Source organism: Phocoena phocoena, chromosome 11 (assembly GCF_963924675.1).
Source record: "Phocoena phocoena chromosome 11, mPhoPho1.1, whole genome shotgun sequence".
In the NCBI taxonomy this organism is placed as follows: domain Eukaryota; kingdom Metazoa; phylum Chordata; class Mammalia; order Artiodactyla; family Phocoenidae; genus Phocoena; species Phocoena phocoena.
Genome location: NC_089229.1, coordinates 81,921,659 through 81,940,374, shown reverse-complemented (window position 1 = coordinate 81,940,374; position 18,716 = coordinate 81,921,659). Strand labels below are relative to the sequence as shown.

Here is an 18,716-nt window from a genome sequence, read left to right as displayed (position 1 = left end):
GACAGATGATAGGCAAGCATATTAGACAGTGTGCAAATACAGTGCCTTAAACAGGGCACACCCCCACACTGTTAGCTTAAAGCAATGTCTGTAGGATAATCTCCGCCGGCTAGTTTCTGCCATTTGATTCGAGTTACAGAAGGGATCTGACAAATTTGTCCACAGTCTGTCAGCTATTTTCAGCAAGAAGAAAGCGCATGCTTGGACTGGGAACAATGGCGGCAGAACAATGCAAACACATCTGCATTGTTAAAGGGTCCATAGCCTTTCCAAGAGCGACTCTGTTATGCTGTGGTCAGTGCCTTGCCTCTGTGCTCTAATACAGCGGTCCCCAACCTTTTTGCCACCAGGGACCCGTTTCGTGGAAGACAATTTTTCCACGGACGGCAGGGGGTGGGGTGGGGGGATGGTTTAGGGATGATTCAAGCGCATTACGTTTATCGTGCACTTTATTTCTATTCTTATTACACTGTAATATATAAATAATTATACAACTCACATCATGCAGAATCAGTGGGAGCCCTGAGCTTGTTTTCCTTCAACTAGATGGTCCCATCTGGGGGGGATGGGAGACAGTGACACCTAAGTGTGTTACTTACGTGCAGTCTACTCCGTGATCTCGCTTTGGTCGCCGTCACTGCAGAAAACCCTGCTTCACAAAGATAGGATGTTGGAAATGGAAGCAGGCTCCTTTTGCGGCAATCTCAGGATATTCCGGCTTGACTTCAATCCAGAACGTATGGAGATTTGAAGTTGTCTCACACATACTTTTAAGGCCACCGTCATTTGCGATCTCAAGCAGTTGATCCTCTTCTAGCATGGACAAAGTCGATTATTCACAAATGGGTCGCAGATCCATTCCTTCCCAATTCAGGGGTCTTCTGTGCTTAAGAAGTAACGCTCAAACTCTTCTGAAAGCTGAGACAGGTGATCATGCCCCAGCTGGGAGAAAGAAGCCCCTGGCTCAGTCTCTTTCAAAATCTCTGCTAATGTTTGAAACATGTCAAAAATCCCAATATTTACTCATCACCCCCATAATTCCAGTTTGGCTTTGAAGGCAGCCACTTTATCTGCCGACTTGAACACAGTTGTCGTTCTCCCCTGAAGTGACATTGCGTTCGTTGAGCAGGTTGAATATGTCACACAAGTAAGCAAGTTTTGCGACCCATTCTGTGTCACTGAAATGTGCTGCCAGTGGTGACGGTTTTTCTAAAAGAAATCTCTGGAGCGGCTCTTGTAACTCAGAAACTCTGGCCAGTGATCTACATTTAGAACACCATCTCACTTCTGTGTATAAGAGAAGATGTGTGTGCTCTGCACCCATCTCCTCACAGAGCTGCGTGAACAGACGTGAGTTAAGGGCATGTACTTTAATGTGGTTGATAATTTTAATCACATCCTGCAAAACACTGTTAAGTTCAGGTGACATTTTTCGGGTAGCCAGCATTTCTCTATGGATGACATGGTGCATAGACTCACATTCAGAAGTGACCTCTTTGACCTGAGTAGTGAAACCAGAAAGCCATCCAGTCATGGCAGCACCTCCGTCTGTGCATATACCGACACAAAGTGACCAATTCAGTTTTCCTGTTATGTAATCATTCAACGACTGTGGTGTTGGTTGGCAACAAAAGTGCACGTAACATATCCTCATGCACATCCTCCTGAAAATACATCGCACAAAAACAAGCATTGTTGCCTTGTCAACATCAGTAGACTCGTCAACCTGGATTGAGTATGACAGTGACTCATTAATCCGCTCTAACAATTATGCCTCAGTATCCTCTGCTATTTCATCAATTCGTCTAATTATGGTGCTAGCCTCTCCTAAAAGTTCATGACAAATATCCTTAGCAGCAGGCAGGATCAACTCTTCACCAATACTAAGGGCTTCTCAGCTTTAGCAATGTGGTTAGCTACTAAGAATGACGCTCTCAGTGCAGACACATTTGAGGAAGTGGTGGCCTTCAATAATTGCTTCTGTTCTTCGTGTTCATGTGTTTTTCTTTTGAGAAACTCCAAAGCCTTGTCTTTTAATGCAGGGTGCTTGGTCTCTATGTGGCGAAGCGTTTCATGGCTTCGTTGGATAGCGGGTCACCACATATTATACAAAATGGGCTTGGAGAATGTGAAACACCTGTTGCAATGAACCCGTATTTAAATAGGACTCTTGGTATTTTCTTTTAAATACAGCTTTCATTTTGTTGGCAGTCTTAGAGTCTTCTGCTGTCTCATCATTGGGTCCTTCCCCCTTTTCAAAGAAGCTCTCCAGCGACATTTGTGTTTTACTCATTTTGGCTAGGGTTAGCTTGTGGGCTTACCAAAACTGTGACTGAGAGAAGTGCACAGTGTGGGAAAGAGGCGCGGATGGAAGAGGTAAATAAAATAATGGGTGGGCCACGCACGGAGTAAAATACGTGTCAGATTCTGACTGAAAGCCTGCCACCAGATGCAGCTTAACTGTCACCTGCCACTCACTGATAGGGTTCTGATATGAGTCTGCAAGCAGCTGATTTATTGTGGTCTCTGTGCAGTCAGACCTCTCTGCTAAGGATAATCTGTATTTGCAGCCGCTCCCCAGCGCTAGCATCACTGCCTCAGCTCCCCCTCAGATCATCAGGCTTTAGATTCTCATAAGGAGCGCACAACCTAGATCCCTCGCATGCGCAGTTCCCAGTAGGGTTCCCGCTCCTATGAGAATCTAACGCCGCCGCTGATCTGACAGGAGGCGGAGCTCAGGTGGCAATGCGAGCGATGGGGAGTGGCTGTAAATACAGATGAAGCTTCGCTTGCTCGCCTGCCGCTCACCTCCTGCTGTGTGGCCTGGTTCCTAACAGGCCACAGACCAGTACCAGTCCATGGCCCAGGGGTTGAGGACTCCTGCTCTAATATCTCCAAGTGCATACTACATTCTATCAAAAGTGTCTTTTTTTTTTTTAATTTTTATTGTGGGAGGTTCCATACATACAGAAAATATGAAGGAATAATACAACCACATCTGTATACCTGTCACCCAGATTCACTAATTAATATTTTGGCACATTTGCATTATCTATCTATGCTTATACCACACCAAACCTTTAGGAATCAAGTAAAGATTTCTGTATGGATCTGTGAACAACGAATATAACCTCAATAAAATTAACACACCTAAGGAAAGAACAGTGGTTTGTCAATATCTAACATTCATTCTATATTTCAATTTACCCAATTGTCTTAAAAATGTCCTTTCTAGCTGAGATTTTTGTTTTCTTTTTGATCAGTAGTCTGTTAAGTGAAACTAAATGGTAGTGATCCCATGTGGGCCATCTCGTTTAGACTTAACGATGGCTGACACAAGATGGTTTCTCTCTCTCTTAGTCTGCAGATGTGCCAGTACAGGGCATTTAGGATGGCTTTTCTATCCTCAACACATGGCTTCATCCCTGACTTGAAAGATGGCAGCTCCACCCTGTAATCATGGCACAGAGGTGACACAGAGGAGCACACTGTCCAAGGGCATGATCCAGATGCTGTGTACACAATCTCTGTCCACATTCTATCATACAGAATGTAGACACATGGTTCCGCCTAGATACAGAGACTGAGAAAAACAGGCTTTATTCTTGGTGGCCATGAGTTTAGGTTTCCCTGGACCTATGGGTCTTGTGTCTAAAGGAACAATGGTTTAGGGGCAGTAATTAGCCATCTCTGCCATGAGATGTTCCTGGAAATGACTGCGCTCTGATGAAATATAATAAGACGAATACATTGCAATATATTGATATGATTAGACATATTTCAGAAAATTAAGACTATTTTTCTCCTACACTAAATAAGCCTCATATTATTCACATTTATTTTGAGCTCATCAGTCTATTTTTTTAGATTTTCTTTCTCCTTCCTTGTCAGGGTATAAGTTGTCAGTGCTCATTACTGTAACTATGCTTTCTTCCCTTTCTAATTTTCCTTTTCTTTGTCATCAAGTTTCTAAAAATAAACTTTTATAACATACATGCAGAAAAGTTCACAAGTCATAACTGCACAGCACGATGAAAACAGTGATTCATGTAAACACCACTCAGATCAAGAAATGGAACATTGTTAGTACTCTAGAAGCAGTTTTGTGTAACCTTCAAGTACTAGTCCTTTCTTTCTTCCAGAGATAACACTATTCTGACCTTTGACACCATGGCATAGTTTTGTATGTTTTTGAATTTTATATAAACGGAATCGTATAATATATGTTCCTTTCGGTATGGCATCTTTTGTTCAATATCATGCTCATATGATTCAATGGTGTTATTGCATGTAACAGTAGTTAGTATTCATTGCTTATGGGATTGTATTAATATATCATAATTTATCCATGTTATTGTTGATGCACAATTGGATTGCTTCTACATTTTGGCTAATACAAATAGAGTTGCTATGATTATTGTATTTGTCATTTGGTCCACATGTGTATGTATTTGTTAGGCATATATAATTCCTGGGAATAAAACTGATGAATTACGGGATATTTGTAAATTCATTTTTCTTGCCTTATTGCACTCGGACTTCTGGTACAATGCTGAACAGAAGTAAGCATAAAGAGAATTCTTGCCTTGAGCTGAATCTCAAGGGGAAAACTTCAATCACTTCACCATTTAGTATGATAGTCTGCATTAGGATTTTTGTAGATATAAAGGAAATTCTTTATAATCCTAATTTTCTAAGGTTTTCTCCTCATGGGTGGGTACTGAATTTTATCAAATGATTTTTCTATATCTATTGAGATGGTTATAATTTTCTTCTTTATTCTGTTAACTAATTAATTTTCAAAGCTTGAACCAACTTTGCATTTTTGAAATACATCCACTTTGTTTATAATATATTATCCCCAAATAACCCATGTCTCAAAGAAGGTCACATTGAAAATTAGAATATATTTTGAACTGAATGATGATGAAAGTATGAAATATATGTCAGAAACACATTCGTATACTATTCTTGCAGTATTTATCCGAGATTCCAGCATGCATACTTGATTTACTAAAGTCTAATATAAATTGTTACTTTTATAACTTATTGGACAAATCATGGGATTTACAGTACTTTAACTCCATTTACTCCCCTACCAATTTTTGTGCTATTGCTGTTGTTATTATAGGTTAATTTTGTCCCTCCTAAATATATGTTGAAGTCCTAACCCCTTGAGGTTGTGAATTGGAAACTGGGTCTTTGTAGATGAAATTGTTAAGATGATGTCATACTAGATTAGAGTGTGCCTTAATCCAATGACTCGTGTCCTTAAAAGAAGAAGGAAGTATGGACACAGATACACAGATCATGTGAAGATGGAGGCAGAGGTTAGAGTGATGTATCTACAAGACAAGAAATACCAAGGAATGCCAGCAACCAACAGAAGGTAAGAAGAGGCAAGGAAGGATAATCCCCTAAAACCTTCAGAGAGAGAGTGTTTGGCCCTGGTGACAACTTGATTTGACTTCTAGTCTCCAGAACTGTGAGAGAATAGATTTGTTGTTTTAAGCCACTGAGTTTATGGTACTTTGTTATGGTAGCCCTGTGAAACGAATACAGTTGTCATGTATTTAGATTCTCTCTATATTTTAAACCCTATGAGGCAATATTAGTATTGTTTTGTGTAGTGAATATTCACTTATGTTGATCCACGTTTTGACTCTGCATTTTTTTTCACTTCTTCCAACATCTCTGTGCATCCTTCTAAGACCATTTTCTTTCTAGTTGAAGTATTTCCTTAATGTGGGTTTGCTGTTGATGAATTCTCTCAGCTTTTGTTTGCCTGAGAATGTCTTTATTTCACCTCATTTTTTGAAGTTGATTTTTGCTTGGTATAGAACTCTAGGATAGTTCTTTTTAGTACATTAGCGCACTGAAGATTTCATTCCATTGTCTTCTGACTTCCATTATTTGGTTTTCTGAAGTTTTATTATAATATATAGGTGTAGTTTCCTTTGGATTTGTGCTGCTTAGAATTTATTTTTCTTGTTTCTGTGGCTTGATGCCTTTCATCAATTTTTGAGATTTTTGTCATTATTTCTTTAAATATTACTTCTGCCCCAGTCTTGCTCTCCTGTCCTTTTGGGACTCAAATTATAACTCTACAAGACCAACTTGTCCCCAGTCTCTTTTTCTAACCTGCTTTGTTCTTCTTTTTCTTCTTCTTACTTTTCTATTCTTTCCTTCCTTCCTTCTTTCCTCCTAGATTTTGGAATATTTTCCACTCCACTTCATTTTCAACACTGCTTCCAAAATTCTCTTTAAAATGCAGATATAACTCTGTAAGATGCCTGTTTAAAAACCTTCAGTGTCTCCTATTCTGTCTGTCCTTCATCAAACATGTATTAAACTATTATGTGTCATGTGCTGTATTTAGTGCCATTTATGTAAATTAAAAATACATCAATTATACTATACATGTTTTATGAATATATATGTAATTAAAGTGTGATAATGAGGACCAGAATGACTTATTCCTATTTTATATCAGAACTCAAAAGAAGATCAAAGGGGATTTCAAATTTATGGGATTTTTGGTAATGTGAAGCAATATGACAAAATGTTAGCATGCGTTAATCTTGAAGGATAAGTACATGGGTGCTTTTAACGTTATCCTCTATACTTTCTGTATTTTAACATGTTAAAAAAACAAAATGTGCTTGGTATAAAGTAAGCATGAGATGTGTAGATGTTTCTTTAAAATTATCTTAATTGTTAGTCTCTAAGCTCTTCTATAATATATTTGAGAGGCGCAGTTAAAAACAAGGCAGCTATTCCCAGTAGAAGAGTCACATGCAACTGAGATTCTTTCTTCTGTAACTCAGCAAACTAGCCTATTTATCACTGTAGAGGGGAAGAAGCAGGATTGAAGAAATTTTGAGTAAAATTGGTGAATTTTTGTTTTATCTCTTTTTTTCTTTGTCAATTATTGAGGAGTGTGCTACTGATAGCAAATAGCTCAATGGTAAGCAAATTAAAAAGAGACTGGCTAATTAGCAGACAAGGTAACTTTTGCTTGAAGAATCATGTTACATATTTTTTCAAGGAAATGAACTGTTGATTCAGGGACTGCTGTTACCCAATCAATGATCAACAAGTCATTCATAACATCTGTCTCTTTGTGGCCATCTTTCTCAATTGAAATCAAAGAAAAACTCTTAAAATTCTGCTGTATATCTGTTAATATTGAAAATTTAATGAATAGAAAATTTAAAAAGTATGTAATGATGAACAGAGACCCTGAAGGTATCAAAGCAACTCTCTTTTAAAATTATCATTACAGGGCTTCCCTGGTGGCGCAGTGGTTGAGAGTCCGCCTGCTGATGCAGGGGACACGGGTTCGTGCCCCAGTCTGGGAGGATCCCACATGCCGTGGAGTGGCTGGGCCCGTGCGCCAAGGCCGCTGAGCCTGCACGTCCGGAGCCTGTGCTCCGCAACGGGAGAGGCCAAAACAGTGAGAAGCCTGTGTACCGCAAAAATAAATAAATAAATAAATAAAATTATCATTACATAATATACAAATACAGGACTTCCCTGGTGGTGCAGTGGTTAAGAATCTGCCTGCCAATGCAGGGGACATGGGTTCAAGCCCTGGTCCGGGAAGATCCCACTTGCTGTGGAGCAACTAACCCCGTGTGCCACAGCTACTGAGCCTGTGCTCTAGAGCCTGTGAGCCACAACTACTGAAGCCCGTGTGCCTAGAGCCCGTGCTCCGCAACAGGAGAAGCCACCGCAATGAGAAACTCTTGCACCACAACGAAGAGTAGCCCCTGCTCGCCGCAACTAGAAAAAGCCCACACGCAGCAATGAAGACCCAACGCAGCCAAAAATAAATAAATTTATAAAAAAATATACAAATACAGTGAAATTTATGTTGAATAGGAAAAATTACTGAATAATCAAGGTGAGTTGCCACCACTATAGAAAGGTGCAACAAGAAAATTTGAAGTTAAATTTCTCTGGAAAACAAGTTGTTCAAAATAAGTAAAAGAGTGAAGGCTATCATTAATTGGCAAAAAACATGAATGTACTTCTTGGAAATCTCAAATCTAACTCATGAAGTACTAAATATGTGTGTCTATAAAGTATATATATGTATATTAAATGTATATGTGTATATAAAACATTGCTGAAAGAGCTCTTTAAATATCAGACACAAGTCTCTTACTTTACAGATGAAGAAACTCAGGCACAAAGATATAGGATACTTAATTTTATGCAATGGAATACATTCAGGAATTTACAGAATTTCCATCATTCCACTTCTAAAAGGTATTATTTTGGAGGGTGCTATTTCCCAACATGTGTTAGCATACTAACATGGTGGTTCTTATACTGTGTATACAGAATCCTGTGATTCCAGAGAGGTGTCTCAAAGGTCACAGGGAAGGAGGAAAGAAGTTGGGTGTGGTGGGTAGTGGGAATCACTCTTCACCTTGGACGGGTCTCCTTTTATCCGTTTCATACACTGGGATTCTGCAAAGATTTCATTTAAAAAAGCATCCCTGGCCTCCCTGGTGGCATAGTGGTTGAGAGTCCGTCTGCCGATGCAGGGGACACGGGTTCGTACCCCAGTCCGGGAGGATCCCACGTGCCGCGGAGTGGCTAGGCCCGTGAGCCATGGCCGCTGAGCCTGCGCGTCCGGAGCCTGTTCTCCACAATGGGAGAGGCCACAACAGCGAGAGGCCCGCGTACCACACACACACACAAAAACAAAATAAATAAAATAAAAAAGCATCCCTCTGCTAAGTATAGGTTTGTAAATCATTATAACCTCACCAGGATACAGCTGCTCCATGAAGGTCTTTCTCCACAGCTTAGAATCTGCACTGTGTCTAATCAGTTCTTCTTAATCATTTGGCAGCGTCTGGTGAACCTCATGGACTTTCTTGCCAGAAAGCATCATATAGTTTTTTTCTCCAAGTTTAGCCAGATTCATGGACTTCCTGAAGTCCATTAACAGATCCTGGGCTAATAATACCAAGTCTAAAAGCTTTATTTAGAGGATTTAAATAAGAAATTTCTGGGTGAAATAGAGTAAGAATTTGGGAATAATATTAGAGTGTGTTTGGAAAAGATGGATATTTTTTTAGCACAGCTTAACTTACCGGAACAATTTATCCTGCCGAATGAAAAACAAATTATACTTTTGACCAAACTTCAAGAAGCCTATGTACTCTTTTTTTTTTTTTTTTTTTTTTTTTTACGCGGGCCTCTCACTGTTGTGGCCTCTCCCGTTGCGGAGCACAGGCTCTGGACGCGCAGGCTCAGTGGGCATGGCTCACGGACCCAGCCGCTCCGCGGCATGTGGGATCTTCTCAGACCGGGGCACGAACCCGTGTCCCCTGCATCGGCAGGCGGACTCTTAACCACTGCGCCACCAGGGAAGCCCAAGCCTACGTACTCTTGCTGGCCATGCTGTTCTTTGGATTCGTTGATGCACTCAGATACTGTGCTAGAGCAAATAAGTGAACAGCTCACGGTACTTGCTTTAGAGGCCTTCTGTTCTTGAGGATATGAATACTTTTTAATACTTAGAGACTTTTACAACTTAACCACCTTTTCACCAGTTCTACACACACACACACACACACACACACACACACACACACACACACACTCACCACTTACTCTCCACTGGAATAAGTATCCCTTTGGCTTACCTGGCTGGATCAGGCTTGGCTGACTGAGACCTGGGCTGTCTGTCTAAGCTGCGTTCAGTCATGTAGGTGTTGTGAGGATCTATCAGTGGACAGTAAGGATGTGCAGAGACATGAGGACTGTGGCACCAGGGGCTGCGATTGGGGAAAAGGGTTGGTGGGATTTCTTTTTCTCTGTAAAAGAAAAATTAAGCCCAAATTGAACCCCAAAGGCACTTCATACAGTGGCATTAATAATGAAAGCTCAATTAGAGTGAAAGCATGTTCCAAGACCAGAGAATATGGCTTTTCTAGACTTTGTGGGCAGCTCCATTATCACATCAGAAGCATTTGCCTACAAATGAATAACATAAATTCCGTTCTTTCAGCCACAGCCAGCTCTTGATCCAAGATGAAAATTCTAGACGATGCAAATCTTCCTCCACCTAAGCACTGCCAAAGGTGTGGTGATAACTTCATCTCTGCACTACTCCACGGCCTTACCTCTAACAGCAGTGCTGTTGTGGAATGAAATGACCAGAGGGGTCTTGATATCACCCAGTGGAAATTGACAGCCTTTATCATCCCACGAGTTTACCCTACTAGCTCTGTGTTTTTATGTTTTAAAACATAAAAGCTATTATGGTTTTTATGGTCTTATTCAAAATAGGAGTGTTTTGGTCTTTATTGATTTACCTATTCATCATATATCTACTTGTCACCCAGTCACTCCCACCGGCTCAGCCCTTATTAATTGTGGGAAGGACTTAATTTAAAAAAAAAAGAAAACAAGCAACTTTTACCTTGTAAGAGAAGCTTGAACTCGTTCCACCTGATATTTTGAGATATCTTGCTTAGATTGGTCTTGTTTTTCTTTAGTTGTAGTTGTAGCTGCTGGCCAATGAAACATGTGCCTTTGAGATGTTGGACTTACTACTGAGCATCTGTCACATTCAATGTCAGTCTCTAATTTCTCCCATGCTTGCTTCCAGTGGATAGGAGTGTACCAGGCAACAGCCTAACAAAAACGATTTATTGACATGAAATACTATTGGAGTTAGGTTTTTCTTTTTTAAATGACATAGGCTTATTGCAATAAAATTTCAAAGTCAAACTGTGATGTCATTTACGTCCTGTGTAAGGATTAGTGAAACACATGATGAGGCTGTAGTAAGACATCCTGGCCTTAGTTTCCAGTTGTGAAAATTACAAGCTGTATACTCTCAGGCAGATTAGTCACCTACTGTCCTGGGCTGTGTCCTCATACGTAAAATGGGGAGGGTGGTGGTGAGGGTGTTCTATGAGGGTGTGGTGAGATTCAGTTAAGCTACTGAATTTTGTAACTATAAAGAACTATGCAACAGTAGTTGTAATATTAATAAGTTAAATTTTAATGGTTAAGACTTATCTATCATCTGTCTAGTCTTATTTGAGATGGGGGATGGGCATTAGAACTAAAGACATGGAGAGGAAACCACATCCTCCAGGTTAGAATCCTAGGTGGGCAGGTTTTTTTTTTTTTTGGTTTCCTGAATATGTGGCATATATGTGCACATATATGTGCAAAAATTATTCAGAAAAATCATGTGTAGGGACTAATAATTATGTTTTTGTTCAACATGAGAAAAGTTAGGCACCGAAGTGTGCCCTATCATTCTACTTGTTCTCGTGATCTGTTTTTAGTTTATAAAATTAGAGGTTTGGGTTGATGCTGTAACCATTGCCAAACCCTTTGTTTGCCAGCTAAACAGACATAAAGGCAACACAAGGCAAGTGCAGCTAGGCTAGGCCCACAGCAGAGAAAGAGAAAGAGGCAATCTTTCTTAAAAGGTTTAATTTCATGGCTCACAGCAGGAAAACCCCACTTTTGGTTCAGTTCATCAGTTAGGGATTCTCCTTTTTTGCAGCTCAAACATAGGTATTTGCGTGGAAAATAGGCTTATGATCTTTTGAGTGCAATCTCTCTCAGTTAGATTGTAAGCCTTTCTTAGCCAAGGGCAATATTTTATTTCTTCCTGTACTATAGGGGGCTTAAAAACGTCTGATGATAATGACAGTGATAATGTGATAAAATGACAAGTTTTCCTCTGGAAAACATTCACCTCTGGAATGTTGACCATATGAACCCTGTAGGCTCTTTTGTCTGGTTTTATTTTACTGTTGCCATTTTGCCTATCATGTGACCTTGAGCCAGCCATTTAACTTTCCAAGCCCCATTTTCTTCCTTTGTAAAATGCTTAAATAATCTGAGAATCAAAGGAGATAATGTACATATAAATAGCCCTTTGAGTTCCTATGGCACAGGAGCGGTCTGTTCCATATCTGAATCTCTAATAGAAAACAGTGTATTGGGAAAGTCCCAGGCGTTGAATCATACAAGATGCCTATTAAATTTCTGACATGTAATATAGAGGCTGCAAATCATATAGGACAACAATGTGGTTGGTGAAAAATATCTAGCCCTGTTTAAAAATCAGTAGACTCGGGGCTGCCCTGGTGGCTCAGTGGTTAAGAATCCACCTGCCAATGCAGGGGACATGGGTTCGAGCCCTGGTCCGGGAAGATCCCACAAGCCGCGGAGCACCTAAGCCCGCAAGCCACAACTACTGAAGCCCGCATGCCTAGAGCCTAGAGCCAGTGCTCTGCAACAAGAGAAGCCACCGCAATGAGAAGCCTGCGCACCACAACGAAGAGTAGCCCCCGCTTGCCGCAACTAGAGAAAACCCGCGTGCAGCAACGAAGACCCGACGCAGCCAAAAAAAAAAAAGAACAGGACACTGACTTCACCATTAGGTTTGCACAGGATTGTTGTACAATTTGGGCTTGTCCTAAATCTGTTTTGTTCCTTCCAAAGAAACTCTGATGGCGGCTGGTGCTTTGCTTCAGATGCTGCTGCCCAGACCTGAAAGAAAATAGTTTGTTAATAACAATTGCCATTGGAGTTCAACATAGTTTTATAAATGTCAGAGGGTTACTGCAACACATCTTTCTAAACAGGTGAGGTTTTTAAAATGTAATGACTGTATAATATGTAATGTCAAGCTGTGTAACTGAACAGCTACTGTATGTGGTTTAGAGTAAAGCCCAAGAAAGAGAGGGGAACTCTCCAGTGTCGCCTAAACAAACCCTCTCTTTGTTTTTTCTTTAAAGATTATGTTTGCTTAGTTTTAGGAACTTAGGTATTTTATTTTGATAGTTAAATCATAAAAGCACAAAGTATTGTATGCCAAATTGAAGAAAGCTATGGAAATTTAATTATGGGTATTCATTTATATCCAGAGATGGACGAAGTGGCACAATTAACCACCAACAACCAAAAAAATCACATTTAACAGAGAGATCAAGGGATGAAGAAACCACTGGTGCTAAGCCACGGTCTGACAGGGTAAATGAGTTTTTCCTGAACAAATCTAGTTCATAGTATTTATATCTTATACTCACTGTTACTGTGGAATTGGCCTGCATTATGATATTGGGAAGGAATTGGTACAGAGAGACTGTTTGTCCATCCACATTTTGTTGGAGAATATGATTTCCGATTTCCAGTTCTTTGTCAAGGGAAGAGTTAATGAGCTTCACGCATAAACCTTTGACATTCACTTCAGCTATTTTAATGTCTCCAAGAGCACTAGAAAATAAAACTCAAAGATTATAAGGTGCCTTCAGCTGAGCGTGTCTTTAGCTCACTTTAAGGACTGGATAATAAATATGCTTTGGAAGTTGCTCTTAAGCTGTATATTCTGTTGGACAAATTCCATGTAGAAATAGTGTATTTTGTGCCTTAAGCAAATGGCTTGATTTCTTAGTTCTGTTTGGTTATCTGTGCAACAAAATGATCTTTCACATAAAATAAACTTTAAAAATGCTTTAGGTATCAAGATAAAAATGCCATTGGGAGGTACTATTATTATTATTTAAATTTCCTACTGTTCTTCACAAGAAATACTGAGACGTGAAACTCTCAAGTAGATCAAGAGGAAAGTTAAACTATTTAGTTTATTTCTGATAAGGTTACTATGAACATGAATTGCAACTATATGCTTAAAAGAATTCTGCAAACTTAAAACATACACATATAAGATGGTATTTTTTCCCCTTCTAACATTTCGAGGGCTTAGTATGTATCAAGGACCAGGTTAAACATTTATATATCAGCATTTTTCAGAGTGTGGGTCACAACCTATAAGTATTGGGTTGGCCAAAAAGTGCCTTCTGTTTTTAAGTAAAAATAAAAGACACATTTTTCATTTTCACCAAGAACTTTATTGAACAACGTATTCACCCTTTTGTTCCACTACCTTCTGCCATTTTTCAGGCAACTTCATAATTCCATCTTCCCAAAACTTTTTATCTTTTTGAGCAAAGAACTTGTCCAGGTGCCTTTTACAGTCTTCCGGGAATTGAAAATTTTCAGTAAGAGAATTTTGTAAAGACCCAAATAAATGGAAATCCGAAGGTGCAATGTTTGGTGAATACGGCAGATGAATCAGAACTTCCCAGCCAAGCTGTAACAGTTTTTGCCTGGTCGTCAAAGAAACATGTGGTCTTGCCTTATCCTGATGGAAGCTTATGTGTTTTCTGTTGACTAATTCTGGACGCTTTTCGTTGAGTGCTGCTTTCAGTTGGTCTAACTGGGAGCAGTACTTGTTAGAATTAATCGTTTGGTTTTCTGGAAGGAGCTCATAATAAAGGACTCCCCTCCAATCCCACCATATACACAACATCACCTTCTTTGGATGAAGACCCACCTTTGGTGTGGTTGGTGGTGGTTCATTTCGCTTGCCCCACGATTACTTCCATTCCACATTATTGTACAGTATCCACTTTTCATTGCCCATCACAATTTGTTTAAAAAGCGGAACATTTTCATTACATTTCAGTAGAGAATCGTATGTGGAAATACAGTCAAGAAGGTTTTTTTTGCTTAACTTATGTGGAACCCAAACATCAAAGCGATTGACATAACTAAGCTGGTGCAAATGATTTTCAATGTTTGATTTGGATATTTTGAGTATGTCGGCTATCTCCCGCATGGTATAACGTTGATTGCTGTCAGTTAATGTCTCGATTTGATCAGTATCAACTTCAGCTGGTCTACCTGACCATGGAGCATTGTCCAGCGAGAAATCTCCACCACAAAGTTTTGCAAACCACTTTTGACACATTCAATCAGTCACAGCAACTTCTCCATACATTGCACAAATCTTTGTTTGCATGTGGGTTGCATTTTTACTTTTCTTGAAATAATAAAGCATAATATGCCAAAAATGTTGCTTTTTTTCTTCCATCTTCAATATTAAAATGGCCACACAAAAATTCACCAATTTTGATGTCTTTTTTTAAATGCATGCTTATATGACAGCTGTCACATACAATCTAACAAAATTGTTTTGAATGAAGTTAAAGACAACTAAGTGCTACTAGAGTCATCTTACAGAGAAAAAACGAATGAAACTTTTGGCCAACCCAATAAGCCATGAAATCCCTTTGGTGGGTTAGGGACATAATTTTAAAAATGAAATATACCCCTACCAATAATAGGAACCAATACTTATGATGTGCCAGGCACTCTTAACATATTATCAATAAATCTATGATTTCATATCTATAATTCCAAAATGCAAACATATCTGAAAAACCAAAAGATTCCTAAAAAAACACACTTGAAGCAAAATCTGACCTGAATTCCTTTGGTGGCAAAACCTGAGCTGAAACTGAGGAGAGGCTAGTTACTGTCTTCATTCATGATTTGTGTAACTATTCATAAATTTGGCTGTGGAAAGATTACTGTTTGATTTTGGATACTTCTCCAAGCCCTATTGGGGTGTTATGTAATATGTGTTCTAGTCACCATAATACTTTCTTAAAATCCTCCAAATTCTGAATTTGGAAACATGTAAGTCTCCAAATGTTTTGGTAAAGGCATTGTGGACTGGTAGTTACTTATTTAATTCTCACAAAAGGCTACGTATTTCTTATTGAAGTTCACCATAAAAAATTTGAAAAAAACTATATTATCTCATTTAATTCTCACAAAAACCCAGTGAGACAGGTACTATTTTTAGTCCAACTTTATAGAAAAGGAAACTGAGGTTTAGAGAGATTAACTGCCATGTCCCAGTTCTCTCAATAAATGTCAGTTCTTGTTCTTCTTTTTCAACTAGTAAAATCTCAAAGAAGTTTGATCCAACCATTCAAATTGTTTAAATTTTGTATACACCCTGGTGGTTGAGCACTGCTAGAAGATACACACACACACACACACACACAGAGTATAGACTGCTGCCACCAAGTGAATTAGTGGTCTCCAGCCAGATGTGGGCCCTTAGTGATTGGCAGCAAACTGTGTTCTTCATGAGTTGAGCCAGCACCTTCTGTCATTCCCTCAACAACATTCAAATCCCTGCCTCACATCTCCAGTTTTATTGTCAGAAAATGATCTCACCCACAAATAGAGCCATCAGAAAGAAGTGTGTTTTCCTGCTTTCCACGTAGAAGCAGCTTCACCCATGCCCACACTGACACTTCGTTCTAGCCACCTCGTTTCAGTGCAAGAGGAACCCTTCTCCCGTCGAAAGTGAAACTCTGCTTACCACCCCCTGCTGCTGCTTTGGAGTTTCAGTCCCATTCTCCTTTCACACCAACCTCTCCCTCCAGACTGCCTCTTTCCCCCAAATATGTACATATCTTCCAAGTGCTATAACCTTAAAAAAGAAAAACACAATCCTCCTCTGGCTTCCACTTCCTACTGCCATCACAACCGAGCTTTTGGAAAGACTACGGCATGAGTTCTTCATCTCTTATTCACTCCCTCAACCCACGACCATATATTTCTGCCTTAGACCAAGATGATTAAGGCCCTCTTAAATTGGTCATCAATTAGTAAATTGAGTGGTAACTTTTCAGTCTTTGTCTTTTTTTAAATAGAGGTATAACTGACATATAACATTATATTAGTTTGGGGTGTACAACATAATGATTCAGTGTTTGTATATAAGGCAAAATGATCATCACAATAAATCTAGTTAACAACACTGATCACCATATATAGTTACAATTATTTTTTCTTGTGAGGAAAACTGTTAAGATCTACTCTCCTAGCAACGTTCAATACAATACAGTATTAGTAACTGTGTATTAGTATTAGTAACCATTCTGTACATTACATCCCAATGACTTATTTATTTTATAAATGGAAATCTGTACTTTTTGACCCCCTTCTCCCATTTTGCCCACTCCCCACCTCTTGCTTCTGGCAACCAATCTGTTCTCTGTATCGATGAGTTCTTTTTTTTTTTAGATTTCATTGATAAGCGAGATCATATGGTGTTTGTCTTTCTCTGACTTACTTTACTTAGCAGAATGCCTTCGAGGTCCATCCATGTTGTTGCAAATGGCAAGATTTAATTCTTTTTTTATGGCTGAATAATATTGCATTTTATATTTATACCACATTTTATTTACCAATCATCCATTGATGGACACTTAGGTCGTTTCCATATCTTGGCTATTGTAAATAATGCTGCAATGAATATGGTGGTGCATATATCTTTTTGAATTAGAGGTTTTGCTTTCTTCAGATAAATACACAAAAGTGGAATTGCTGGATTATATGATAGCTCTGTTTTTAATTTTTTGAGGGACTTCCATACTGTTTTCCATAGTGATTCAACTTACATTCCCACCACTCAGTCTTTGTCTTAATGTCTCTGTGATACCTGCCTCTGCCAGATAGGTCCTTCTCTCCTTGTTTCCCCAAGTCCACTGTTTTTCTTCTGCCAGTCGGGTTGTTCCTTTATAGTCTCTTTTTCAGATTTCTCTTCCTTCATCCATTTCTCAGACGTGAATCCCTGGGATTCTGCCCTTAACCCTCTTTCATTCCCATCACACTCTATATATATGATATCACCCACAAACAGGGCTTTCAGCAACCATTAATACACTGATGACTGCTAAATCTAAATCCTTTTCCTGCTGAGCTCCAGACCCATAGAAACAACTGACCCCGTAGAAAGACCCCAGAGATACCTCTAAATCAACATGCCCCAAAATGAATACATCATTTTAGAAAAGCAGAAAACCTATTCCAGGAAATTTCATCATCATTTATCCTGTTGGCCACGCCTGAAACTTCTATTACTTTCCTGCTCTTTTATCCTTCTTGCCTTATCTGTGATGATGTTCTATTAATATTACTCTTTAGTAGCTTCTGTATATAGTGCCTTCTCTCCATCCCTATTTGCTGTCTTCATTAGGCTCTCATCACCTCTGTGTCACAGTGTAACAGTGTCTTAACTGGTTTCTCCAGTCTTGCTCCCTCCTAACCAATCAACATTTTGCTTCCAGAGCAATCTTTGTACAAGGATAAATCCTTCAAAGTCTGACCATTTCTTTCTAGAGAAAACACCAATGTCACAGCATGGAAACAAGGCCCTACGTAATCTATCAGCCTCTTTAATTTCTTTTTTTCCCTACTTCCTATCTTTGCTTAAATTGTAAAACCACAAGAATTTCTCACAAGACTTGTGATAATTCATGTCATTGCATGCTTCACCCATTGCCTATGCATGCGCTATTCCTTCTTCTCGTTCCACAACACTTGAAATTTTCAGACTTCTTAATATCTTGGGTACAAAATATCTCATTGTTATTTTAACCTGATTTTCCCTGTTTATAGTGCAGTTGAGTAAGCTACTTATTGGCTACTCAGTTTTCTTTTGAAAATTGTCTTTCATATAATTTAGTCCATTTCTATAGGGTTGTTTTACATTTTTATGATGGATTTATAGTATAGTATTTAAATATATACAGAAATTTTTGAAAGAACTGTGTGGTAATAAGTGGGTATTATCCATGTTAAGTTATTATGTTGGTAATAACTTCCTATGACAGCAAGAGAAAACTAACATACACTTCTTATGAATTGTAGAATCACAGTGCTAAAAATATTGCCTGCAGTTTTGGTCTCAGTGCCCTCACCAGAGATTTATTCCAGAGTTTTCTGTTTTCTATTTTTCTGTTGATAAACCAGCTACCAATCTTTTTGTTGTTCCTTTGAAGGTAAGTGTCCTTTTT

The 18,716-nt window shown here is 39.1% G+C and overlaps 1 protein-coding gene across 1 annotated transcript in view; it reads right to left on the bottom strand.

The window, feature by feature from the left end:
• Window positions 1-1,066: 1,066 nt before the first annotated feature.
• The window catches only part of LMNTD1 (lamin tail domain containing 1), a 43,210-nt gene continuing 25,560 nt past the window's right edge, over window positions 1,067-18,716 (bottom strand). The window contains exons 4-8 of the mRNA XM_065888198.1: window positions 13,083-13,269; window positions 12,424-12,543; window positions 10,445-10,659; window positions 9,666-9,836; window positions 1,067-1,262 (exon numbers count right to left, since the gene is read on the bottom strand). Coding sequence (XP_065744270.1) covers window positions 1,067-1,262; window positions 9,666-9,836; window positions 10,445-10,659; window positions 12,424-12,543; window positions 13,083-13,269 — 889 coding nt within the window. The remainder of the gene's footprint in view (window positions 1,263-9,665; window positions 9,837-10,444; window positions 10,660-12,423; window positions 12,544-13,082; window positions 13,270-18,716) is intronic.